This window comes from Sceloporus occidentalis, unplaced genomic scaffold (genome assembly GCF_023333645.1).
Source record: "Sceloporus occidentalis isolate IW3139 unplaced genomic scaffold, rSceOcc1.0.p SCAF_14, whole genome shotgun sequence".
NCBI classification, from domain to species: Eukaryota; Metazoa; Chordata; class Lepidosauria; order Squamata; family Phrynosomatidae; genus Sceloporus; species Sceloporus occidentalis.
Genome location: NW_028316994.1, coordinates 15,857,867 through 15,884,991, shown reverse-complemented (window position 1 = coordinate 15,884,991; position 27,125 = coordinate 15,857,867). Strand labels below are relative to the sequence as shown.

The 27,125-nt window shown below is 43.3% G+C and overlaps 3 protein-coding genes across 5 annotated transcripts; 1 reads left to right on the top strand and 2 right to left on the bottom strand.

The window, feature by feature from the left end:
• Positions 1 to 29: 29 nt before the first annotated feature.
• On the top strand, positions 30 to 7,140 carry EMC9 (ER membrane protein complex subunit 9). 3 transcript variants are annotated; one of them, XM_089480745.1, is made up of 6 exons: positions 30 to 1,443; positions 3,538 to 3,747; positions 5,378 to 5,454; positions 5,555 to 5,624; positions 5,826 to 5,920; positions 6,582 to 7,140. In XM_089480745.1, the coding sequence occupies exons 2-6, from the start codon at positions 3,538 to 3,540 to the stop codon at positions 6,760 to 6,762; spliced, it is 633 nt and encodes a 210-aa protein (XP_089336871.1). In that variant the 5' UTR covers positions 30 to 1,443; the 3' UTR covers positions 6,763 to 7,140. The 3 variants fall into 3 exon arrangements, with proteins under 3 accessions (XP_089336871.1, XP_089336870.1, XP_089336872.1); XM_089480744.1 differs by having other exon boundaries at positions 30 to 1,714; XM_089480746.1 differs by lacking the exon at positions 30 to 1,443 and adding an exon at positions 2,228 to 2,251.
• A 101-nt stretch (positions 7,141 to 7,241) lies between these two features.
• Positions 7,242 to 22,578, bottom strand: PSME1 (proteasome activator subunit 1). The gene is made up of 11 exons (XM_089480743.1): positions 22,368 to 22,578; positions 21,131 to 21,163; positions 19,798 to 19,860; positions 18,540 to 18,641; positions 15,618 to 15,684; positions 14,682 to 14,779; positions 14,506 to 14,574; positions 12,832 to 12,899; positions 9,108 to 9,162; positions 8,918 to 9,004; positions 7,242 to 7,450 (listed from the first exon to the last, which is right to left on the bottom strand). Exons 1-11 carry the CDS (start codon positions 22,404 to 22,406, stop codon positions 7,370 to 7,372), a joined length of 762 nt encoding a protein of 253 aa, XP_089336869.1. The 5' UTR covers positions 22,407 to 22,578; the 3' UTR covers positions 7,242 to 7,369.
• A 2,335-nt stretch (positions 22,579 to 24,913) lies between these two features.
• Positions 24,914 to 27,117, bottom strand: FITM1 (fat storage inducing transmembrane protein 1). Its single transcript, XM_089481029.1, has 2 exons — positions 26,662 to 27,117; positions 24,914 to 26,135 (listed from the first exon to the last, which is right to left on the bottom strand). Exons 1-2 carry the CDS (start codon positions 26,904 to 26,906, stop codon positions 25,517 to 25,519), a joined length of 864 nt encoding a protein of 287 aa, XP_089337155.1. The 5' UTR covers positions 26,907 to 27,117; the 3' UTR covers positions 24,914 to 25,516.
• Positions 27,118 to 27,125: the final 8 nt, after the last annotated feature.

Here is a 27,125-nt window from a genome sequence, read left to right as displayed (position 1 = left end):
GAGGAAAATTGTGCCTTATTTTCCTGATATGGTATGCTTTTGGGGGAAAAACTATTTGATGCTACTGTGAAACCTGTACTTGAACAATTCTTTCATTGTAATCACATTTCAATAGCCTTCCCCAGCCTCTCTTTGATCTAAAGATTAGCACACTGTGACAAAGAACTCAATAGCTAAGATTTGGAACAAGATTAGCTAAACTGAGGACTAAAACTCACTGCAGAAATACTCCAGTTTGAGACTGCTTTAACTGCCTTAGCTCAGTGCTAGCAAATTCTGGGAACTAGTTTTGTGAGACAATTAACCTCTGTCAGAAAGCTCTGGTGTCACAATAAACTACAATTCCCAGGATTCCCTAGCACTGAGCCAGGGCAGTTAAAGTGTTCTCAAACTGGATCATTTTTGCAGTGTGTTTTGGACCCAAGGTCTAAAACACACTGGAGAAATACTCCATTTGAGACCACTGTCACTGCCCTGGCTCAATGCTGGGGAATTTTGGGAACTGTAGTTTTGTGAAACATTTAGCCTTCTCTGTCAAAGAGCTCTGGTGCCACAATAAACTACAATTCCCAGGATTCTTTAGCACTGAGCCTGGGCATGAAAGTGGTCTCAAACTGGATTACTATTTCTGCAGTGTGTTTTGGACCATAGTGTCTTTCAGCATCTGCTTTAAAGGTTAGGTGGGGATAGGGGGAGTTAAAATTGTCTTTCTGAAGTCGAAGGCTTTCACGGTCGGCATCCATAGTGTTTTTTTTTGTGGGTTTTTCGGACTATATGGCCATGTTCTGGAAGAGTTTATTCCTGACGTGGCTTGTTATGGGATTCTGGGATTTGTAGTCCTGTGAGATGTTTAGCCTACCCTGTCAAATAACGGGCGAGAACAAACTACAAATCCCAGAACTCCATAGCATGGAGCCATGGCAGTTAAAAGTGGTGTCAAACTGGATCATTTCTGCCACAGCAAACCACTCTCTCTCAGCCTCAGGGGAAGGCAATGGCAAATGTCCCCTGGAGGAATCTTGCCTAGAAAACATTGTGATAGCGATGCCTTGGGGCTGCCATGTGTCACACTGTCTCAGCCTTATGGTAAATCTAATAAATCTCAAGAAAACTCTTGGTTTTGCAGCTTTGTGAGACATTTAGCCTTCTCTGTCGGGGAGCTCTGGTGACACAAGAAACTACAAATCCCAGAATTCCATAGCCATGGAAATTAAAGTGGTGTCAAGCTGCTTTACTTCTGCATTATGGCAGCAGCCAAACTGGTATTGATTTATTTCCACTTCCTGGTTTGGCTCTAGGGGGCCTCTCTAGGAATTCTGTTATCTATGGTCCAAGTTGAAGGAAAAGCACTAGAGCCTCTCTAGGAATTCTGTTGTCCTATCTCTATGACGGGAGGAAGTAGATCTTCGATTGGAGTCCGGAAGTGAGTGGAAAAATCAAACGGTATGTCTATGGGAAAGAAGGCCTGAGGGGGAGAAACACGAAATGGGCGGAGCGCTGGGATGAAGAGAAAAAAACCTGACCAATCAGAGTGGAGGATAGGGACCAAGGCGTGGCCAATGAGAGGGAGAAGTGGAGCGAGGAGGATGAGTCGCACGCTGGGATTGGCCCGTTTTGCCCTGGCGAATCAGGAAGCCAGAGGGGAGAAGGGGGTTCTCGCAGCAGAAAGGGGGGATTCTGAGCAACGACAGTCTGGGCTCCAAGGAGTGGAAAGGTGGGTCTGTTTATACTGGGAAGGATTCAGGGACGAAGCTGGTGCTGCTGCTCGGGGGCTGGGTTCCAGAGCAGGCCAAGTGCAACCTTGCACTTTTATTGTACTGCAGGTCCCATTATCCCCTACCTTTCCTGACATTGGCAGGGGCTGATGGGAGTTGCAGTCAATCCATACCTGGAAGGCCACTCCCTGGCTTTGGGATCACTGGAGAGTCCTGCTACAAGGGCAAGAGGGAGGAGGATCTCTGGAGTGTCCCTTGGTCCAGGGTTATTTTTAAGGGGGGACTTCAGTTACCATTGTCCACACTGGCAGGGGATAATGGGAATTGAAGTCCCTCCCCCCAAAAAAGCACCCATTGTCCCCTGTCAGGAGGCAGAGATGAGCCACAAAACAGCCTTTGAGATGTTGGAGTGCAGCTCCAAGCATTTCCCAGAGTAGGGCTGCCCAGTTCCCACCTTTTGTGTCGGGGATGATGGGAGCTGCAGTCCAAAAGGGCTGGAAGGGCCAAGGTTTTCCCCAGCCCCTGCTTTAAGTCAGGTTGGAGCAAAGAGAAACCTTTTTGACTTTGCTGCTATCCTCAGATGTTATTGAAATGTTGTATTTGTCAAACTACTTCTCATTCCCATCTGGCAGTTTTTTGGAGAGAGAGTTCTGGGTGGATACTGGTTTGTTTGTTTGTTTGTTTGTCAAAGTGTTTTGGAGTTTGAGTGTTGGACTACGACTCAGGGTTCGAATCCCAGCTCAGCCATGGAAACCCACTGGGCAACCTTTTGCAAGTCACACTTTCTCAGCCTCAGAGGAAGGCAATGAATGGCAAAGCTCCTGTCAATAAGTCTTGCCAAGAAACCCCCCATGATAGGTTTGCCTTAGGGCCACCATAGGCCAGAGACAAGTCGAAGGCACACAACAACAACAACAACAAATGTATTTTGGGGAGAAGCAGTGCATGTGAAAAAAAGAGATTTGGAGTTCTTTTAGCCCTGAGAAATCATTTCGACATGGGAATAGTAGGCCTGTGAAGCACGACTGGTGAGGGAACAGATGCCTAAAGTTGCATCTACACTGTAGAAATAATACACTTTGATACTTTAATTGCTGCAGCTCCATCCCATGCAATCCTAGGATTTGTAATTTTACAAGGCTTGCCTTCTCTGCCAAAGAGGTGCCTTACAAGACTACACATTCTGGGATTCTGCAGGATGAAGCCAATGCAGTTAAAGTGATGCCAAAGTGCTTTATTTCTACAGTGCAGATGCACCCAAAGTCATGGAGAGAGGCAGTTGTGGCCCTACAGGTATTATTGGGCAGCAACTCCCATGATCCCTTGCTCTTGGCTGTGCAGGGTAGGCCTGATAGGAGTTGCAGTCCATTGATATTCAGAGGGGCACAAGTTATCCACCCAGGCTTAATGTTAAGGTTGGGAGATGGGAGGCAACAAATAGGCACAGAGAATTGGGAAAGGCACAGAAAGAAAGAAAGCAGGGGTATGCAGCAGATCCAAAGAGCTGAAATGCCAAAAGTTTGGGTATAATGGAGAATTAAGGTAGCATGGCACAGTGGTTTGAGTGTTGGACTGTGACTCTGGAGACCAGGGTTCGATTCCCCGCTTGGTTATGAAACCCACTGGGTGACTTTGGTCAGGTCACACTCTCTCATCCTCAGGGGAGGCAATGGCAAACCTCCTCTGAACAAATCTTGCCAAGAAAACCCCATGATAGGTTCACCTTAGAGTTGTGATAAGTCAGAAATGACTTGAAGGTACACAACAACAACAAGGGAGTATCAGTAGTTCAGAGAGGTGACTGTCTTCTTTTCCTTGACAGATGGCAGAAGTGGAGATATCAGCCCGGGCATATGTCAAGATGTGCCTTCATGCAGCCCGTTACCCCCATGCAGCGGTGAATGGACTGCTTTTGGCCCAAAGGCGGAGGGCAACAAGTGGGCAACCAGAATGCCTTTGCATCACAGACTGTGTCCCTCTCTTCCACAGCCACCTGTCACTCTCGGTCATGCTGGAAGTGGCCCTAAACCAGGTATCCCCTTAGGAGGCAAACTAACAGAGTACAGTGATCCCTCCATGTTTGCTGGGGTTAGGGGTGTAGGACCCCTGTGAGAGTGGAACCACCACAAATAAAAAGTAATTACTTCTTTTTGCCTTAAGAGAACACCCCTCTAGGATTCTGTCAGTCCTTCAGCACAATTGTATGGTCAGCATCTACCAGAGGCTGACCAGAGAGTCACTGAAGGACCTATAAATGCCTACAGAAGGGTTTTCTCTAGGAATCTCTAGATCCTCCAGCACAACTCCATGGCCAATCTCTGGAAGAGAGACACTGGAGGCCATAGAGATTTCTAGCGAGAACATATTAATTAAATCCACCAATAATCAGATCTGCAAAAGTCAATGCCACAAATATGTAGGGCTGTCTGTTTTCCAAACAGAAACATTTCAAGGCTTTGGCTAGGGAACTGATTTACCTATATATATGCCCATATAGGCTCCCTATATGCCTGGCCAAGAACTGAAGTCTGCAGGAGGTGCCTTCCCTTGTGCCCAGCCAGTGGGACTGGCACCCCATTTATGGAAGGCCCTTGGAAACCTGAGAGGGAGCCAGTGCTGGTTTCATTCAGGCATGATTCTATGATTAAGATCAAACTTGGTTTTTTTATTAAAGTTTTCAATCCTAATTTTCATACAGGTATACCTCAGTAAAGAAAGGCTCTGACGAAGAAGCTCCTTTTAACAAAGTCTTTTCATGCCCTCCCTCTTTCCTCCTTGTCCTCTGACTAACTGGATTTTACCAGCATCACTATTGAGAAGATGGTGAAGGAGGGCTGGAGAGACCCAAAATTTCAGTAATGGACTGCAACAGCTTGTCTGCAGGAAACAATGCAATACAGTCTGGGCTGGGGCTGCTGTCACACTGCAGAATTAATGGAGTTTGACACTACTTTAACTGTCATGGCTCCATCCTTTGGAATCCAGGGGTTGGTAGTTTGTTGTGGCACCAGAGCTGACAGAGAAAGCTAAATCGCTTAAAAAACCATAAACCTCAGAATTCCATAGCATTGAGCCATGGCAGTTAAAGTAGTGTCAAACTGCATTAATCATGCAGTGTAGATGCAGCCTGGGATTATGCTCTTTCCAGTCCTACTGTAAGCATGTGTGCATGCCTACAACAGGTGAATTAAACTGCAGCTGCCTTGAAAATCTGTTGCTGAGTATGCATGAACCCCAAAACAGAGAGCACAGAGGAAAGCAGATAGGCCTGCCTCACTAGCTACCCCCAACATGTTGAAAGAGCAGAGATCTATAGACCAAAATGGAAATCATAAGAAAAGTGGAGGCTGGTGAAAGAAAAATTAATCTTTAAATGTATTTTGGAAGAAGCCTTCAAGTTTTCTGTGATTTCCTCCTTTTTCCTTTTCCTTTTGGTTTATTTTTTTAATGAAGAAGAAAATATCAAATAAGTTTTCTATGTAAAGATAAAGCTTGTTCCGTATTGTCAAAAACAAAAGATTGGCCTGCTGTTTAGGAAATACTTTGAAGATGTTTTGCATTATGTCGACTGATTAAATGTGATCTGTTAACAAGTTAAAAAGAAGGCATGCTGAAGAACATTTTACTTGGTTGTGAGATCTGGAATTTGTCCATCTTTTCAGGTTGATGCATGGAGCTCAGAAGCAGATCTGCTTCTGGCTGGCTATTATCAGGCAAACTCTGGGATTGACGACAAAAGGTGAATTTGGGCAGCAAAGGTGGCTTAATGGAGCAGGTCTTTTTCCCCCTTTCTTTTTGTTGCTTTCTTCCTTTAATTTCCTCTTCTCTCTTCCTTGCAGCCTCTCACCCCTTGCACAAAAGACCGCCGGACGCATTGCTGAACTTTATGACCACGCCGTCCTTATCATGGTGAGGGGATTTGGACCATGGAATATGGATTATTGGGGTCTGGGTGGGCTACACTTTCTTCGGTCTTGGTCTAGACCTCTTTGTTGGGTGACACTTTCACACCTTGCGTGTTGTTTGTTCAGAAACCGAAGGTCAAGAAGAGGTCTCTCCCTACAAGTTATCACATCTCATTGTTTTCAACTGTTCTAATTTCTTTTACAGTTAGATAACCGCAAGTTCACGATCAATCCCCGAGTCCCTCCAATAATTGTGTTGGAGCAGAAGGAGCGACAGTGGGTTCCCAAAGACAAGAACCTGTGAGTTGTTGGTATCTAGTTTTGTTGCCATGTGTTTCCAAGTCTGGCTACTGGCTACCATCTCCATGGGTTTTTTCAGCAAGAGTTATTAAGAAGAGATTTGCCACTTCCTTCCTCCCAAGGCTGAGTGACTATGACTTGTCCAAAGTCCCCCACTGGGTTTCTATGGCAGAGTTTCAAACGCTTATCTCCAGGGCTTCTAGTCCAACCATTACACTATACTGGCTCTTATCTATATTTTATCCTTATTTATTTATACCATGCCTTTCCCCCAGAATACAGACTCAAGGCATCTTCTTCACAAATTCATTCTCACTGCAACTTTCAAAATGAGCATTTTCCAAAATCCTCCCCAACCAGCAGGATAGTGGATTCTGGGAATTATATGTGTAATTCACAATTTGTAAGCTGCTCTGATACCCTTTTGGCTGAAGAGCGGGGTATAAATAAATAAATATTATTATTTTCCATTAAAAATAACCCAGGCTCTGGATGCGATCTAGAAACAGTGACAGAGTCAATGCTAAAGCCCAAATCCTTAACAGAAGTGGCACTGAACCTAAGCCTCCCAAACTGGTTCTCATCAGCTATTTATGCCTCGAAGACAATGAAAGGAATGAATGTCCATATTTAATGCGTAAATTTTTTTGGCCTATTTCAGGGTCATGTGGAGCGACTGGGAATCAGCTCGCCACATCTGCAAGTCCCTCCTAGAAGCCAAGGCTTATTCCCAATTGGTTGACTTTGATGCCCACCTGGATGACATCAGAGAGGACTGGACCAATCAGCAACTAAATACAGAAATCGCCCAGCTGGTGTCAGTAGCCAATGGCAGTGCATGAAGGAATATAGGATCTGTTAGCGCCAACCAGAAGCATAGAGCATCAGTCTTGGATGGTTTAGCTCCTCCTCTCACCTAGCACATTATTTATAACAGCCAAGAAGAAAATCTGGATTTTGAGCATTTTTTAAAAAAAAATTCCTAGAGATATGGACTTGTCCGCCCCAAAAACTCTGCACAAAAACGAGACCCATCAAACCTAACTTTTTGTCAGCTGATAATCTCAGAAATGTATTTGATCAATGCCTCTAGCTGTGAAGCTATAAACCTTGTAAAAACAGTCCATGCTCCCATATTGGATTATACTGAAATATTATAAAGAATTATCCGGAAGACTTCAGGATTGTTTTTTGTTTATAAAGCTCACCGTTCTGAATGATCCCAGTTTGATCTTTTTTCTCTGCTCTTTGGTTTCATAACTTATTTATTGGATTTCTACCCCGCCTTTGTCCCAAGATGGGATTCAAAGCGGTTTAAATCTTCATATTTTAAAATCACTTTATTTTAAAGGGGATGGAAATGCGTTGCTGGCTAAGGAGGAGGCAGGAAATTTCAGTGGCTGGCTGAAGGAGAGTCATTCTTCCATCTCTTTTCTCCCAATGGGTCACTTAGTATATCATCCCTTTGTTTTCATCGCGGGGCTTCTTAATCTTCTCAAAGTTCTTCAGCACACTGTCATAGACTACCGCCTAGGAAGGGCAAAAGAGATATGGAGGTGAGGAGTCAGCAAGCACAGACTCAGGAGAGCCAGCAGCCCTGAGCTTGAAGAGGTTACTATTCGGTCGTACCCAACTGAAGCTGAAAGCAAGAATCTGGAGGGCCCAAACTTCTACATTCCTCATGCAGAGGGCAGGTCTGCTGGTGGATACCTAACCACAATAGCCACCACAGTCCTTGCTTCATGGTCAATGTCATTTGATACCCAGCAGTTTGCAGGCTCAGTAGCAGAAACAACCATTTACATCTTGCAAATGTTATTTATTTATTTATTTTTGCAAATCTCCCTGGGGATATTTTATTTATTTATTTAGGGTATTTATACCCCGCTTTTCAGCCCTAAAGGCTCTCAGAGTGGCTTACAGTTAGTAATGCAGATGGTTCTGTATTACGGTATGACTGTGCATCATTCAAAAAGAGGCTGATATGCTAAAGATACAGCCCTGTGGCTGAAGAGGAGTCTCAGTAGAGTCTGCAAGGTAGCTTGGAGGTCTGCTTGTGTCACCATTTCTCATATGGGGCAGCTCAGTGATTAGGCAACTGTTTTGGATGCAGAGAGTCAGAGGTTCAATCCCTGCCATCTCCAATTTCATGCAAGGATCAGGTTAATGGGAGATGGGCCTCATCTCTTCTTGAAACCCTGGACAATAGAGTGGGCAATGCAGCCTCCAGGGCTATTTTTGCAACCCTTGACCACTCCAGGCTCTATGCAATTCCCTTATTCTACCCCCTGCCTTGCCTGGAAACCTCCAAAACTGCCATTCACCCTTTAAGTATGCACAGTTGAGCATTAAAAAGGATGTTTTTCAAAAACAGAAGTGGACTTCTGGCCAGTTCAAAAATACATTAGTGAGCCACATGGCCACCAGAGGGTAGGCCAGAAATCGGCCTCAAACCCACCACAGTTGCCCATATTTGCCAGGCTCCAAGTGTACTTTGAATGAGCCGAAGTACATTATTCACAGATAGAAAAATACTACTAAGGTGTAGCAGCATAGTTATTCTTAATGTTTGTTCTATTTATTTTAAACTTATCACCTGTCAGTTTTTTTTTTAAAAAAGCTATCCACAGTGGCTCCAAATATAAAAATAAAGTGATTTTTAAAAAAATGCCTTAAAATAAATGATTAGAATTAGCAGCTTTCAGTAATTCAGATTAAAAGATCCAAGGGAATAAAATGTCTTGGCCCACCACTAGAAAGAACAATTTGCAACAAACAAGCCATCTTGGGAATAGCAATTGGAGGATTTCAACACACATGCAGTTTTACACTCTGTTCCTATTACATGGGCTGCTGGAATATGGTACAAAAGAGGCAAGCATGCTATTTCTTAACAGGATGCTAACTATAATGGACCCATGTACTCTCCTCCTTGACAAAGTAAATTTCTAGTGCCAATGCAGATTTCCCTTTCATGTCCACCCCAGTGCAACTCACGTAAATATTTCTAAGTTCATTGATCATGAATCGGATTTCAGCATACTCTGCCTCATCAATTTCGTGCACCAGTTGGCGGTAGTCGCCCTGCAAGCCATAGGGAGGGAAAATAATGTAAGGTAACACATATTCTTCATATAATTCTGGCATTATTCCTGCCACTATTACAGGATTGAATGGTAGAACTCACCACATGTGGGCTCTTGGCTGCTTTGGATACTGCATCACCTCTTTCAGAGTAATACCTAGGAAAACGAGGAAAAAGGAGGTGTCAGGTGACAGTGTCTCCCCCCCTTATTTTTTTCTCACAATAACCTTGTGAGGAAGGTTAAATGCACAGAGTATGCGACTAGCTGGAAATCACAGAGTGAAGTTCACAACTGTGGAGAAGACAATCCAAAGTCTGATCTTCCCAGTTCAAATGCAACACGCTACCCCTGGTTGCATTACTCTTCCATCTCTACATAAAGGATTCTTTTTGCTTAGTCTTCAGGTGCAGTTACACTGTAGAAATAATAATGCAGTCTGAGACCACTTTAACTGCCATGGCTCCATCTTACAGAATCCTGGGGTTTGTAATTTGGAGAGGCACCAGCACTCTTTGGTAGAGAAGGCTAAAAGCTTTGTAATACTACAAATCCTAGGATTCCATAAGATGGAGCTTCAGCCCTTAAAGTGGTGTCAAATTGTAATATTTAATAGTGTAGATGCACCCTTTCTTTCCTTCTCACTTTCTTTTTACATGGTATAACAAAACCCTCTCTAAACTTGCTTTTGACTAAACAAATTGGATGTATTCATGTTCTCATTTCTTGCTCTCAAGAGTGTGTGACCTATCTTTCAATTTAGTACATCTCATCCATCTCCACACAGCAGAGTTTATTTCTGTGCACTTCCCATATTTATGGCCTTCTCCAGCAACACACCTAAGTTAACCTTTGCCTTCCGCCATCTTAAAAGTGTTTTTGCACATCTAGGAATAGTGAGACTTGGTGGTTCACATGTCAGGTCAACAGTGAATCTGCTTTGGTGTTTCTGAACTTAAAAGAAGCTATTCAAAATACTGATCCTGTATGATGGATAGTTAAAATTTAGACCAAAACACAAAACAAATTCAACTTCCAACTGAGATTAGAGATGCCTGTCTCCACTAGCGTAAAATAATATAACTTTTCAGCATCACAAAGAGCAGAGCAAACACAGAGGAAGTGTCCAAAGTCCAATCCTCAACCTCCAGCTAAAGAGATTTCAAGATGCAGAAGTAATTTTTCTGAGCTCCCACTTTAGCTAAGTGCACTTGCTGCAGTAATAAAGGGCAAAGATTTTCTGATGTATTCATAACTTTTATAAAGACTATGAGAGAAGCAGTTGTCATTGCTTTTAAATTTTGTGATGAAGGCTCTCAGGCTAAAGTATCAGTTAATGGGGGTAACTAGCAGAAATTAAATCTCTATTGAAGGAACAGGATTGCCCTCTCTCACCATTACTTTTTGCATTATCATTTGGAAGTTTAGCAGCTGTAATTAAAAACCATGGAAGTATTAAAGGAGTGGACACTGAAGGTACTCACTATAAAATCAATTTATACACATAATTTATATTTAATCATCAAACAAAGTTAGCATTTTTTGGCTAGTTACAGCTGCCCTCTAATTATCCTGCAAAGCGCCTGTCGTTGTCAGCCATATAGGCAGAAGTGCAACAGGTTGAATTTTTCACATCCTTCCATTTCCCTGGGTGCATCTACACTGTAGAAATGATGCAGTTTGACACCATTTGCTGTAACGCTATCCTATGGAATCCTGGGATTTGTAGTTTTTCACAGTCTCTAGCCTCTGCCAAAGAGTGTTGGTGCCTCACAAAACTATAAATCCCAAGATTCTGTTGGATGGAACCATGGCAATTAAGTGGTGTCAAACTGCATTATTCTTACAATGTAGATGCATTCCCTGTTGCGAAAATCTAGGAAAAAGTGGATTTCTGTTACATACAAGGCTGTTAGAGCACAGGGAATAAGGAAGAAAGGAAAGCAAACAGTCCACTAAAGTTGTAATATATATTGTATATACTCATGTACAAGTCTAGATATTTATGTTGAACAATTGACCCAAAGAAACCTGATGACTTGTCCTTGGGTCAATTTAAGTATAGTATTTTAACTCTATATATATATGGTGAAAGGCAAGAGTTTAATCTGCCCTGGAAGCACTGACCCCTTCTACTCTCTCATCCATCCCGCTTTTAGTTATGCCTGCTGGAATTTTGTAACTTCTTCAGCATTATTTCCCATTGCTTCATCTTTTACATCTTTCATTACATGCCCCTACGTTTTACCCTCGACTGATCCACGGGTCATATCAAAATCTATAATTTTGGTCCCAGAACCTGTCCTTGACTTATTATATATGAGGTTGACTTATAGGAGCATTGGTGACGCAGTGGTTAAATGCATGTACGGCAGCAACTCACTCAAAAGCATAAGGTTGCGAGTTCAATACCAGCAAAAGGGCTCAAGCTTGACTCCTTGCATCCTTCCAAGGTCCCTAAAATGAGTACCCAGATTGTTGGGGGCAATTAGCTTACAGTTGTAAACCGCTTAGACACTGTTAGTTCAGTATGAAGTGGTATATAAATTAAGATGTTTGCTTGCTTGTTTGTTGAGTATATATGGTAATTTCAGATTATAGGGTAGGGGAGACACTTTGAGGATTGTGGTTCCCAGAATCCCCAGGCCAACACAGCAAGCAGTTACACTGGTTGGAGGACTCTGGGAGTTGTTAAGTCTCCCAGAAACAGTAATGTTTTGCATCTCTTATAATGCTGATGCAAGAGAATGCAATGTGACTGTGTCCCAACTCTCTCCTGTTGCACCCGTGTTACTCACAGATCTAATCAACGTGGGCGTAACTGGTGCAATCATCTTTGGATCTTGGGGCAGGGCTTTCAGGGAGGGTGGAATGGGAATGTGTGTTGTGAGCAGGTTTTGAGTTCCTCAGGCTTCCAGCAAAGGGCAGTGAGAAATCTAACACAGCTCCCTTCAGGAAGGCTGGATGGACCAGCTGCCTGGCTCCATGTCTCATGAGGAGACTGAAAGCATTTGAAGCTTATTCATAGTGTAACCAGTTAGCCCCATGGCTGGGGGGCAGACTACATGGCTCTTGGTGTCCCCTCCAACTCTATGATTCTCATCCTGCCCCATTTTCAATCAACATTACTGACTCGCCTCTTGTGCTTGAAAGTACAAGTCGAGTCTCCCTTATTCAAAATTCTTGGGAGCAGAAGTCTTTTAGATTTTGGATTTGTTTGGAGTTTGGACTATTTGCATATACATAGAGATATCTTGAGATGGGACCCAAGTCTAAACATAAAATTCATACCTTTATTGAGCCAACCAAAATGCACAGTTACATATTGAAAGCTTTCAAAGTCCACCAGCATGACTTCGAAAGCTTGAAACATGTAGTTGTGCATTTTGGTTGGCTCAATAAAGGAATCATTGTTTGGATGTTATTGGATTTGCTCTATGGCCAACACGGCCACCCCTAGATGTTTTGTTCGTGAAATTTATGTATGTTTTGTATATACCCTATACACATAACCTGAAGGTAATTTTACATATAATAGTTTTAATAATTTTGTGCATGAAACCAAGTTTGCACACAATGAACCATCAGAAATCAAAGGCGTCATTAAGCCACCCATATGGCCAACTTTGGATTTTGGAATATTTTGGATTTCAGAATACCGGATAAATGGGACTCAAACCTGTATAAAAAGAAAACCATTCATTCCTGTTTTGGACTAACAAAAAAAAGAGAGAGATAGAGGCTTTTTGGACTGCATCTCCAGCCAGGAATTTGTGCATAACCTAAAAGGAAAAGTTGACAGTTTCCCCATCGCTCATTTGGACTCACTTGGCAATATGTGTTTGAAACCCTTCCAGTTTTGTTCGGGCTGAAGTCAGCAACTCGTACACTTTTTCCTAGGTGGGGAAGAGAGCAAAGAGAGGGGATATGAAATGAGAATGATCTGACATGGTCACTCTGGGTCAATGGAAGAGACAACTGAAACTGGAAGACAGGAGATGTTTTTGGCTGCGTTCCATAACAGACAGGTGCTGGATTTGAAGTCTGACTGACAGCTTTGGTGCCAAACACCTGACTCCCTTTTACACTCCACACTAGAGTTATGATTCCAATTTATTTGCTGAGGCAACATTCTATATAGGGTCTTGGGATTTGTAGTTTGGGGAAGGGCTTTTAGAGTTCTCAGCCAGAGAACTATAGTACCTCGGCAAACAATAAATCTATAGGATGCAACCATGGCAATTAAGGTGGAACCAAAGTGGTACAGCTGTGTAGTATGGATGGGTTCTTTGTTCATCCTCCCAGGTGTGTAGGAGTTAGCTCCAATGATATCAAGAGGAGGGCAATCCACTCTGCACACACCCAGCGGCACACTTTACCAGAGGAACCAAGGCTCTAAGGGTTGAAGAACCATGAGGAGTGCATGATGCCCTCCTGCCAACACCTGCAAACTTTGTTATTCGTTCTGAACTTAGCCGCCATCCTCAGCTTATCACCATTATTATCACCTGTTGTTATGATCTATGGCAGATGCAACACCTAGGATTTTCAGGTTGCTTGAATGAACAATTAAGACCCATTAACTTTATAAAATACCTGCTTCCCAGCAGAGATAAAAACCGGAAGAACCAGTCTGTTGATATGAATCAACATTTGGACTCTCCTAGGAAGCGCAGCTATGGGAATTGTCATGAGAGGTTCCTCTGCTTCAAAACTGCCACTTTCACATTTTCTCAGTGGTCTGTGTATCTTAAGTTTCATTTACATGATGTGTCGGCTTTCAGGAAAGCTTAAGTACCTCAAAAAACTGGAGACACACAGGTGATATTTATATCTGAAAGTCTATTCTAGGGTCGAGTGCTGGGTACCTTTATAAATTAAGACCTAGGGTATGTATTTACTTTAGTTTACTTTAATCTTTTTACTTTTTAAAATCAAGGCATATATTATATTTATTTATCAGGGTGTATATTTTATTTATTCATTGGGGATATAATCTCTACCTACCTACTGTCTATCTAATTTTATTTATCTTATTAAACTTTTCATATCCTTAGTTTTTTGTGGGTTTTGGGGGCTCTGTGGCCATGTTCTAGAAGAGTTTATTCCTGATGTTTCACCAGCATTTGTGGCTGGCATCTTCAGAGATATATATAATGATACTTAAACTTAACAAAAAAACACAGTAAGAAGCATTTAAACACATTAAAAACACACTGAACAATTTGAAAAGCTCAGACAGTTTAAAGTCAGTTCAAACAGTTTAAGATACCGTAACTGAAAACCATGCACATGATTTGGATGAAATTAGTTAGATCTGAAAGGTGTCGTGAAAAAGCCGTATTTTTACTTGGTGCCAGAATGACACGTGCATTGATGCCAATCATGCCTCTAAAAGGAGGGTGGTCCACAATTGATGTAGCACGGTAGAGAAAATACATGAGGAGATTTGGGTATCTAAGGAGGTGGGGCACACATGGATAGTTTAGGGTACAAACTCACCTGGACTGCAACCCCAAAATTGTTGCCATCTTCAATCCGGGGCACCAGGAGTTGTAGCCAGAGAGAGATCTGGGTGTGGGGGAAAAAAAAGAAAAACATTATTTGGGTTGAATGTTCCCTGGGGTATGTATAAACCAACAAGTGGTTGCAAGCTTTGCTTTCTACTAGCAACTCACCACATTGAGTTTCTCCTTTGTGCCCTGGATTTCTGGTTTTATGCGGTTCAGCAAGGCAGTTATTTTCTCGTTGTGGCAAACTGGACCACATGCTGGAGCTGAGGAGAGGGGAAAGGTGATGAAACCTGAATCTGGAACTTCCTCCAGCAAGATGACAGATCTGCTTGTCAGAGAAGAGGCAATCCATCCTATAAGTGAAGGGAATGCCTCTTCCCAGGCAGAAGCAATAAGAGGTTCTCCTTGTTGTGGTTTCAATGGTTAATTTTTCAGGGTTTTTAAAAAATGCCCCTAAACCTGAATCTGGAGCTTCCCACAGCAAAATGACAGATCTCCATATCAGAGAAAAGGCATTTTGACCTATATATGAGGAAAATGCCTCTTCCCAGACAGAAGCAAGAAGAGGCATTCCCTCTTTCGTGATTTAAATGGGTAGTTTTTCAGATGCTGGATTTATGAATATTTGGTGTGTGTGTTTTTTTTAAGTGCCCCTAAACCTGAATCTGGAGCTTCCTCCAGTTTGGGGGGGGGGGGGGCTTCTGAGTTTGTTCATTTTTAAGATATGGGGGCTGAGGAGGGCAGGATTGCTGCATTTTGCAACTACTTTGAGCCATTTTGGGAAGAATGGGGTGAATAACTGTTTGGGATATTGTAAAAGAGGGCCTATGGACTTTAGGGGCTGCACCATGGGTTGCATCTGTACTGCAGAAATAATGCAGTTTGACATCACTTTAACTGCCCTGGCTCAATGCTATGCAATCCTGGGATTTGTAGCTTTATGAGAGATACTCTGAGAGCTCTGATACCACAACAAACTACAAATCCCACGATTCCATAGCATTGAGCCAGGGCAGTTAAAGTGATGTCAAACTGCATTATTTCTGCAGTACAGATGCAACCTTAGATTACGTGGACACTAAACATCAGCTTACTCAATACCTTTATCGTCGTCATCAGATTTCTTTTTGCTGTCTTTCTCTTCTTTTCCAGCATCTTTCTCTTCTTTCTGAATGAACAGAACAGGGATAAAAAGGATCCAATGAAAAGAAAAGAAGAAGAAACAGATTTGGTGGAGAAAACTCAGATCCTGATAACTGAAACTGAATCTGCATCTGCACTGCAGAAATAATCCAGTTTGACAGCACTTTAGCTGCCATGCCTCCATCCTATGGAATCCTGGATTTGTTGTGGCACCATAGCCCTCCGACAGAGAAGGCTACATCTCTCACAACACGACAGGATTGAACCAGGACAGGTAAAGCGGTGTTGAACTCCATTATTTCTGCAAGTGTGGCAGCAGCCCTAGTCATGTACACCATGATAAAATGAACATATTGCCCCTATCCATAAATTACAAGATGCACACATTTTTTTTCTTTAGGAAGGGCCCAAAATACAGAGAACATCTGTTTAGGAATCTCCAGTTCCTCCAGTGCAATTCTATGGTCAACATCTGCCAGAAGTTGATCACAGAATCATGGTGGAGGACCTACAAATGCCTAGAGAAGGGTTTTTATCTAGGAACCTCTAGGTCCTCCAGGACAACTCTATGGTCAATGTCCAGCAGAATTGTGCTGGAGGACTTAAGAGATTCCTATAGAGGACATATTAATAAAAACTGCAAATAATCAAATCTGCAAAAGTCAAAGCCGCAAACATGGAGGGCCAATTGTATGTGTAAATACACACACACACACCTGTTTTTGAAAACCAGAACCAGTCCTCATGCCACTTCCAGTATTCAGCTTTTACTGGGGTTTTTTAGGGGGGGGGGTATTTAGCCTCCAAAGAGTGCTAGCAGCCAGAAATCACCCCCAAAGCCTGCTTCCATTGCCCACCCCTATTTTCACCAGGTGCATCCATCTTGGCATTTTCATCGTCCGCCCTATATTTAAAACAGTATTAAAAGACCTATCTGCTCTGGCAGGCTTACCCAGTCTATCCTAAACTATGAATTTTAAACTGGCATATTTTAAATATATGTCTGGATAATTTTAATGGGGAATGGTTGTTTTAATCTTACATGTATGTGTTTTCATATAATTTTATGTTAATTATAACTATGGAGTTGCAGTGTGTGAAGTGGTATTCTCTCTCTCTCTCTCTATATATATATATATATATACACACACACACACACACACACACACACACACACACACACACACATATACAAACCCGTGTTTTAAATATGTTTTCAGTATTTTACCTGCATCGATCATGTTTTTAATAATGCTGCATTTAATTCCTTTTTAATTTTTATACATACATTTCTTTAGTTGGATCTTTTAAAATTATTGTAAACTGGCTTGAATCCCATTTTGGGAAAAAGGCGGCATCTAATTACAATAAATAAATAAAATTAACCAATGTGTTTGAATTTATTTGATGTGTTTATTTATACATTGTATTTTAATCTATGTTGTATCCTGCCTTGAGCCTTGGAGGGAGGTGGGATGATGATGATGATGATGATGATAATGATACAAATTATTTTTCCAATGGGTTTCTCCTCCTTTTCTTCCAGTCTGGTGTCTTTCTTTTCAGACCATTTGAAGGGAAATCTTTTTGTGTATGATTATTATTATTATTGACTGGCAGGATCTGAATTCCTCACCCCATTTTATATTCTGATACCAGCCACAAAGCTTTTTAGGTTTTGGCATAGTGTTTATTGCTCATGCTTGGCTGGCAGAAAGAGACTGGTCTTGGGGAGAAATGTACACTTAATTCACAAAAAAATTAAGCTTTCCCATCAAATGGACTGGGAAAAAAGAGCAAAAATAAATGAATAAATAAAAATCCCAGACAAAAGCTGAAGGAAGCATAAATGCTCTGTTTAATCGCATGCGCAGAGTACACCTTCTCCCACACATCAGACCAGAGGGAAGGGAGGAGAACCCCATTGTAAAAATAATTACAGGGGAGGCAGATCTGTGGCAATGAAGTGGTTTCTGTCCCAGATTGAAAAACACCAAAGAGGAAAGATTATGCGCGAGGGAAGCATCAACGCCTCACTGCGAGAGGTGTGAAAAGTGAGTTTTGGGACTAGAACTTCCCAAGCCAGTTTGGCCAGTGGCTAAGGAGGTTTCGTGGGGCTGCAGGCTGCATCTAGACTGCTGAAATAATCCGTTTTGACACCGCTTCAACTGCCATGGCTTAATGCTATGGCATTCTAGGAACTGTAGTTTGTTGCGGGATAATTGTATTCAGTCAAATATTACAACGAAGAAATGCCAAAGCAAGTTGTGTGGGGAAAAAAATCTGTAAGTGATGAAGCAAATCGGAGGTTATTTTTTGGATTTAGAAAGCCAAATTCCTATAAAACCAGCATACATTCATTTAAAAAGATTTTATGACTCTCAGGTTTGCATGCATTGTGGAATTATAATTCCATGTGAGGACGCTTTGGCTGCAATGAAAAACCTGCAGTAGACTGATAGGCATGAAATCTCAGGCTAGAAAGAACCAGGTAGTACCAAAGGATTCCTACTCAATTCCTTTGTTTTTTAAATCAAAAAGGTCAGAAAAGCCTCATGTTCCCATTGGCAATGGGATGGACCCAGGTCCTAGACTGAATTGTACCTAGAGCAGCCTACCTGAAATAAATGGGAATTCAGTGAGTCATGACAGCACACTTCAATGGCTATTATGGCATAGGCATTCTGGGATCTGTAGTCCCAAAAATATTCCCCAAAAGTTCAATTTGCCGATGACTGGACTCTGGTTGCTTTGTGAGGATCATTTGGGAATTACCATGAGAGATTGTAACAACCTAAACTACACACATGTGGCCAAAAAGTGGTCTCTTCCCCCCTAATCTTGGGATTGAAACCCCCATTCTCCCTGCTCCTGACTTACTTCTCGTTGTTTGCGACGTTCTTCATCCTTCTTTGGGTCAGGTACCGGGATGTCTAGTACGACCCGAAGTGAAATGAGATCCGAAACACTCAGTTCGGGGGCCTAAGAAATAAGAGAAGAAAGATCAATTCCTGCCTTCTACTATCACTCCTAACTTTTACTCCACCATAATCCTGGCATGTAGATGCTCCCTGTTTTAGATGGGCAGCCATTTTTCCTGGTCACATTTGCTTGGGGCTGACCTGTTGGGGAGAGAGACAGGGTGGTGTAGTGGTTTGAGTGTTGAATTATGAGTCTGGAGAACAGGATTTGAATCCCAGCTCGGACATGGAAAACTACTGAGTGACCTAGAGGATGGCCATGGGAAACCAAAGAAACGTGCCAAGAAAGCCCCATGATAGACTCACCGAAGGGTCTCCGTAAGTCAGAAAGGACTTGAAGGCACACAGCAATAGCTTAGTACCAGAGATGACCACATTCCCAAGCTTTTCTTGAAATTTCAATTGTGTTGTTTTTCATCCAACCCAATCCTGTGTTTAAACCTTTCAGACTGTATAAATCTATAGCTCTGCGAAGTTCCAGTTCACTTGCCCCCAAATCCTGAATTTCAGCTCATCATTCACGAATCTGGACTTAGGAGTTTATCACACGAAGGAGATCAGGAGTTTATCCTGTGAATATCCCGGGAAAATCGCATAATTATGCGAAACGATTTCACAAGGCGTCACACAAAACCCGCCATTAAAGTGGTCACAAAGAAGCATTAAAGCTCTTCTTTTTACTTTTGGGATTTCAGCGACAATGCATTTCCAATATCATTTTATTTGTGCAATTGCATGTGATAATCATTTGCGCAATTACCTGCCATTTTCGCTTTATTTTTGAGATGCTTTAAATGTGCTTCATCTTTCTTTAATGCCAAAATTAGCCCCAGTGTGATAAACTCCATAATTTGACTGACTTGAGTAAACAATTAAAAAATGTTTTATGCTTTCAACAACTGAAATAACGACAACCTAAAATGACAATGGTGTAGTGGTCTGAGCACAGGTCTGTGACTCTGGAAACCAGGGTTCGAATCCTGGATCGGCCATGGAAACCCACTGGGTTGCACTCTCTCAGCCTCAGAGGATGGCAATGACAAATTCCCTCTGAAGAAACTTGCCAAGAAAACCCTGTGATCGGTTCAACTTAAGGTGGTCATAAGTCGGAAACAACTTTAAGGCACACAACAACGACACTCACAAGGCAGGATTACCTTCAGAAGATCACTGAGCTCCACAATTTTCTCTGGGAAGCGAGTAGAGACAAGTTCTTCGGCCTGAAAAATATTTGGGCAAAAGGGTGTCAATAGGAAAAATAAATATCAAAACTCAAAACTTTTAAGAATGGTGGGGAGAAAGAGATTTATAGTTTCACAATTGTCAGGTAAATTGAATACCCAAACTAACCAAAGTACAGGTTGCATCCCCTTTATTCAAAATCCTTTGGACCAGAGGTGTTTTTTTGGGGAGTTTGGAATACCTACATAATAAGAGAGCTTGTTAATAAGATACCTGAATCTAAACACAACATCTGTGTAGGTGTCATATGCACTTTATACACATAGCGTGAAGGTAATTTTATACATAATATTTTAAACTAATGTGTGCATCAAAATCTGCGAACCATCAGAAAGCAAAAGTGTCACTATCTCAGCTATCCATGGGACCCAGTACTAGACACCAAAAGAAATGTTTCATAAGACTCAACCTGAATGGCTATTTGTCTGGAAATCTAATATTTTAGCAAACTTCAGATCTGGAGATAAGGAAAACAAATCTCTGCTTATTGAAAAGGGACTTGTCTAGTTCTGTGGTGAAAGAATAACCATCCAAAGCTGAAAGTTGACCACCATTATCCCAGAAAAAGGAAATCTAAAAAGAAAGATAATGAGTGAAGTAAGGGGTTTAAAGATGTCTAGAACGTGCAAACTTTGAAATTCAAATCCAGTCCTTTAATTCCAAATGTGTAGAGGATGGTCTACAGAAAATGCACTCTGCATATGTTCATTTTACATTCCGTGTGCAGAAATAACGCAGTTCGACACCACTGGGATTTGTGAGGCATGAACATTCTTTGGCAGAGAAGGCTCAAGACTGTGAAAAACTACAAATCCCAGGATCCAACTGGATGGAGCTGCAGTACAGTACTTACAGTGGTGTCAAACTGCATTATTTCTATAGTGTAGTTGCACTCTACAAGACACCAAAAACACAGTTCTGGGCCCAAACCACACTGCAGAAATAATCCAGTTTGAGACTGCTTTAACTGCCCTGGCTGAGTGCTAGGGAATTCTGGGAACTGTAGTTTTGTGAGGCATTGAACCTTCGCTGTCAGAGAGCTCTGGTGCCACAACAAAGTACAATTCCCAAGTTTTGCTAGTGTCAAACCAGGGCAGTTAAAGCTCTCTTGAACTGGATTATTCCTGCAGTGTGTGTTTTGGACCACTGTCTAACGAATGGCCCAGACATTAAAGTCACCATATTGGTGGCAAAATGCAATATATTGGAGGGGTGAGAGAAGGAAGAGAAAATGTGGCTGCCTCTCACCTGAGCGCAAAGGCTGTCCTTGAAGGCCTTCACCTGGAGAATGGAAAGAGAGAGGAAGAGAGAGGAATATGAAACTATTGAAGGCAGGGATGGAGGGAGGCCTGGGCATCCTGCCAGGGCCTTTCTGGCGTGGCGGACACCCGATCCCATTGTCCACCTGTCAGACGGGCCGTTTGACAAGGCCGCAGAATAGGGTGCCAGTTTCCTGGGTGCCCTCCCAAATACCCTAAATCGCTGCACCTGGAGACATAGGAGTCAGGGTAACACCATCTCTCCTTTCCACATTTCTTCAAGAACCCCTTTCCTATTGAATCTCTCTCTCTTTGCTTCTAAACAGGTGGCAGATAATCAGGCCCAAAATGGAGGATCACGGTTGGATTTCCGCCTGCCAGCTGATGTGTTGTGGGGCTCTGAGTGTTGGATTATGACTCTAGAGACCTGGGTTCGAATCCCTAGTGAAACCCATTGGCTGATCTTGGGCAAGTCGTACTCTCTCAGCCTTGGGTTAAGGCAATGGCAAACTTCCTCTGGCCGAGGAAATCGCTCAACAGGGTCACCACAAGTCAGAAGTCACTTGAAGGCACCCAACAACAACAACTTGGAGAAGAGAGATCAGGGTGGGGTAGTGGTTTGAGCACTAGGCTATGATTCTGGAGGCTAGGGTTCGAATCCTGGCTCAACCATGGAAACCCAGTGGGTGACCCTGGGCAAGTCACACTCTCTCAGCCTCAGAGGATGGCAATGGCAAAAACCTCTCTGAAGAAACTTGCCAAGAACACTCCATGATAGCTTTGCCTTAGACTAGTCACCAGGAGTTGGAAATGACTTGAAGGCACAACAACAACATCGTACAGAAGAGGGACCCAGTGTGAAGGTTTGAACACTGAGTACAACTCTGGAGACCTGGGTTCAAATCCTGGCTCAGCCATGGAACCCACTGGGTCACCTTTTGCAAGTCACACTCTCTCAGCCTCAGAGGATGGCAATGGCAGAACCTCCTCTGAAGAAACCTGCCAAGAAACTCCATGATAGCTTTGCCTTAGAATCACCAAAAGTTGGAAATGTCTTGAAGGCATACAACATGGAAACCCATTGAGTGATCTTGGCAAGTCACACTCTCTCAGCCTCAGAGATGATGATGCAACCACAATAACAGCAACAGCAGCAACAACCACAACCTGTAGTAGAAGAACCAGCCCCTCTTTTCCCTCCCCTCCATCCCACCTTTAGGCTTTACCTGAGCCTCACACTCGGGGGAAACTTCCAAAGTGGCCATGCTCTCTCTTGCCTTCTTTGCACCGCAGAGGTTCTGGGTTCAAGTCCAAGGGTTGCCTGCAACACCCCAAAACCTGTCCTTCAGACGTGGAGTGTGTGGGAGGCTGGTTGCAAAAAAAGAAGGGAGCAAGTCATGCATGGAAAGCGAAAACGAAAGAAAACAAGGGAGGAGAAACTGGAGGCTGAAGGAAAGGGACTTCCCTCTTTGCAAAGGGCTTTTTGTTCAATTAAAATACAAGGAGGTGGGGCTGCCATTGCCAGTGAAGGTCAGGCAGGCAGCCGTCCAACCGGTCCAGCTGCAAACTCATCGGTCTAACCAGTTCCCAGGATCTTTTGGGACAAAAGGCTTTGCCTGTTGAACTTCTGCCTGCAGTTCAAAGCACTGGAGTTCCAGGTGGAAGAACAACTTGTGCAAAGTTTTCAGTTTCATCCGCACTGCAAAATTGCAATGCAGTTTTGACACCTTTTTTTGTCTGCATCCGCACTGCAGGAATTAACCCACTTTGGCACTGCTTTAACACTGCCCTGGCTCAATGGCTAGGGAAGGAAGGGCTGCTGTGTGCCTTTAAGTCTTTCCATCAAATTCTTGCCAAGATTTGTTCAGAGGAGGCTTGCCATTGCCATCCTCTGAGGCTGAGAGAGTGTGACTTGACCAAGGTCACCCAGTGGGTTTCCATGGCCGAGCCAAGATTCGAACCCAGGTCTCCCAGTTCAACACTATCAGCCATGACACCTATCCCATGGCATACTGGGAATTTTATTTTGGGGAGCCATTTCGCCTCCTCTGTCAGAAAACTCTGGGGCCACAACAAACTAAAATTCCCAGAAATCCATAGAATGGAGCCATGGCAAAGTGGTATCCAACTGGTTTATTTCTGCATTATGGATGCCATCTTTCTTTAACTGGAAACCTGGGATTTGTAGTTTAGCGAGCTGTATAGCCACCTCTGTCTGAGCACTACGGTGCCATAGCAAACTACAAATCCCAGGATTCCATAGCACTGGGCCATGGCAGTTAAAGCAATCTGCACCGCTCTCCATTGGCGGCAAAGGCAAACTTGGCCCACAACAAACAACCAGTCCCATCAGGCCTAGCAAGCAGTCGTAGATAGGGGCTGATGGGAGCTGTAGTCCAAAAACACCTGGAAGTTGTACACATCTTTGATACCTTTACCTTGTACAGTTGATATATTTTAATCTCACTTTTCCCCCAGGTTTAGGAAGCAGCTAGTTCTCCAACACACAACCCTGTAAGGTAGGTCAGTTTGATAGGTGACAAGCTCCGGCTTTAACTGATGTGTTTTGTTAAATGTTGTTGTGCCTCGCCTTGATCCGTGGGGAGAGATGGGCAAGACATTTGTTATAATTTATTATGAATTATCATCACCATCCAATGCTCAAAGCACTGCAAGCCACGCTGGCTCTGTAATATCGAACTAATTTAATTCTGTTTTAATGTGCGTGTTTGTGATCAGGTGCCGAGTCGCCATGTTTTTGGCACGAAAGAGCTACCTCTTCAGGCTGCCAGGAAATGAAGGTTGTGTGACTTCTGATAAAGACAACACACTCTGATCCACCAAGTAACAGGCGCTACTAACATTAGACAAACTGTTCTGGGCGTCTTGCTTGGGAAACAGGCTGCTCCTGCTGCAACTGGACAACATCCCAGCACAACTTCAGCTCCCACAGCTCATTTTGCATTGTGCAAAATAACAGCAAATAATTTTGGATTGTGCAAAGTAACACAAATGCCAGTTGTCAAGTAAATGCCTCTACTTGCAAGTTGACTTGATCTGCGGCATTATGTGGAAAGTGACACACTTAAGAGGGTCAATTTAACTTCTGCTAACTTTTGTATGGACACACAGAGCTGTGACTGCTGGATGGGAAACATAACTCTGCCCATGCTCAGAAGCACCATGTTCTCCTCGCTGGAGTCCCAAAACTAGAAGCCTATTTCTTAAGAGAGATGGTAAAATGGAAACTTAAGGACTTTTTCTTCAGCTGCCCCTAAACTGAAGAATGAGATTGTACAGCTAAATACACTTTCTAAATTTAAAACAGCATTAAAGACTAGTCTCTTTGTCTTCTGAGCATTGCTTTGGCAGGTTTATTTTGGTGGTTTTTAATCAGAAATTGAAATTTGGACTGTTTTCAAATGCATATTATTTGTCCTTTTAAACTGTTGCATGCTTTGTTTTCATTGATATTGCTTATTGTTGATTTGTTGTTGTTGCCTGCCATGATCCATGGGGAGAGGCAGGTAATAAATAATAATAATTTATACCTATTATTATTAAGAGGACAGGCAAATACAAGGCTAGGGATCTTCCAACCTTCAGAGATGTCTGGATAGATACTCCCATTCACCAGGGGAGGTAAGGATGAAGGATGATGGGAACTGCAGTCCATCACACAAACTTTCTGGCAGAATAAGAAAATCAGAACTGCTTTGTTTTAAATAAATATATTCTTGCCCATAGTCAACAAGCACAGTACGAAGAAACATTCAGGGCCTAGATTTTAATCCACATGCTTTGTCCAAGGGCATTACTTCTTCACAATCTTTAAATTTCATTGTATAATAGTACAGCCAGCCCTCCATATCCATCAAGCATCCACAGCTTGAAAAATACTCCAAACATATATAAACTCTGGAAAGCAGACCTCGATTTTGCCATTTTATATAAGGGTCACCATTTTACTATGCATTGTATTTAATGGGACTTGAACATCCCTGCATTTTGGTACCTATGGGGGTCTCAAAACCAAGCCCCAGCAGATACCAAGGGCCCACTGTAACATTACTTCAATTGTTCATTTAAAAAAATGGAAATGTACTTAATTATTTTAGAAACGTACAGATCACAGATTGGCCACTTTTATATAGAACTAGATTCCAAATAGCAACCTACCCAAATATCAAATCTACTCCCCACTATTTCCCCCACTCCTGGTTTCCAAAGTCTCTTCTCATCCCAAGAAACCACACAGACACTTAGTGGAGAACAGAGCACCGGAAAGCGTCCTGATTTTTTATTTTCCTTGGAGGGGATGTAAAACTCCTTCTGTGGCCTCTTGACTGGTCAATTTGAGCTTCTCAAGATGTGGTCAGTTTCGTTTTTTGGCCTCTCCCAGTGCTCCTTTGACAAACAGGCCTGCTCCAGGCCTACCTGGAGACCATTGCCAGCGGTACCAGCCACGATAGGTGAGGTACCAGCAGAGGGTAGCAATTGCGGCTCCCACTACTTTGTGGCTATATTCGTAGAGATACACCACGGTGCAAGCCAAGAGGAAGTTCCACAGGCCGAGGAGAAAGACATTGAGGAGAAAGATGAGACGCAAAGGGACACCTGCTGGGTGGCCCTGGGCTAGATATCGCCGGAAGACAGAGGTCTCTTCCACCATGAGGAGGCAGCAGAAGGTGAGCAGGAAGGTGTGGCCGGAGACGTCATAGCCATGCCACTTGTGACCTTTGTGAAGGCACATCCACTTGTCCGGAAGGTTGTTCACCAGGATGCCCTCGGGCACAGGGTCAAAGCAGTAGCCCGTGAGGTTTTCGATGAGCAGGAAGGTCTCGGTGGCACCCAGCCAGAGCCCAGCCCCCACTGCCAGGCGGGTGAGATGGCGCAGGGTGAGCAAAACCCGTCGGGTGGCCAGATACACGACCAGGAGGATGAAGCCACCCAAGAAAATGCAAGTCCAACCCCAGGCTGACCTGACAAATTTTCTGTGAGGAAACAAAAAACAAACCAGGATATATATTTAAATATAGCTGTGGCAAGGGGCCCAGATAAATCAGAGAAGCAATGTTCTACAAAATATGGTAGACAATCCCTCCCCACTGTACAATCTGGGGCAATCTATTGCAAGGGCCAAACCCCAAACACAAGTCCCATATCCCATGCATAAAGCAAAAGCATCTGAACAGTTATACTGGGAAGATGAGTTGCCTGGAAAGTGCCCGAGACATACCAGCCCCTCAAACAACTCCAGTACAAACTCAATACTCTACACTGAATGTGGGATTTGCTTTTCAGCCGAGAACAGAAGAACTCACCATTCATCTGAGACATTCCCAGTTACCCAGCAAATCTGAATGACCATTATTCAGCCCAAGAACATTTAGTGGTTTGAAATGTGGGGCTTTTTGGTGCTCTTTTGATGCCACTTTCGCCTCTGAGTTGACCTCTGCCCCCCCACATAGCCCTTCCCTCTCCTCCACCCACCGACGTAAGGTTCCCAGGATGACTCACATGTTAAAGAAGTTGTGATGATTGGCAAAGATCGCCCGTGGGTTCACGTAGAACTGAAGCAGTGGGCCAAATATCACTACGGCCGCCAGCCAGAGGTGGTAAGCCCGTCGGAGACAAGGCACCCCTAGCAGCCATGCAAACTGGTTGCTCCAAAAACGCACCAAGCCCCGACAAAGGGCTTGAGCCCAGCCAGCTGCCGTGGCCAGCAACGAGAAAGGTTTCTTGGCCCTGGATCCTTCTGCCATCCCTCCCAAGATAAGCCCCCCCTGCAGGGTGCCCCAAAGATGCCAAGATCACCCTACCACTGCCTCCTGCTCCTCCGCCTGGGGAGGAAGGGAGAAAGAGTCAAAAGGAAAGTGTCACCGGGGACTGACACTTGATGACAGCTGTGAGGGATCAGCTCTGAGTTTAGAATGAACAGCTGATCAGGAGCAGAGGGGGAAAGATGGAGTGGAACAGGGTGG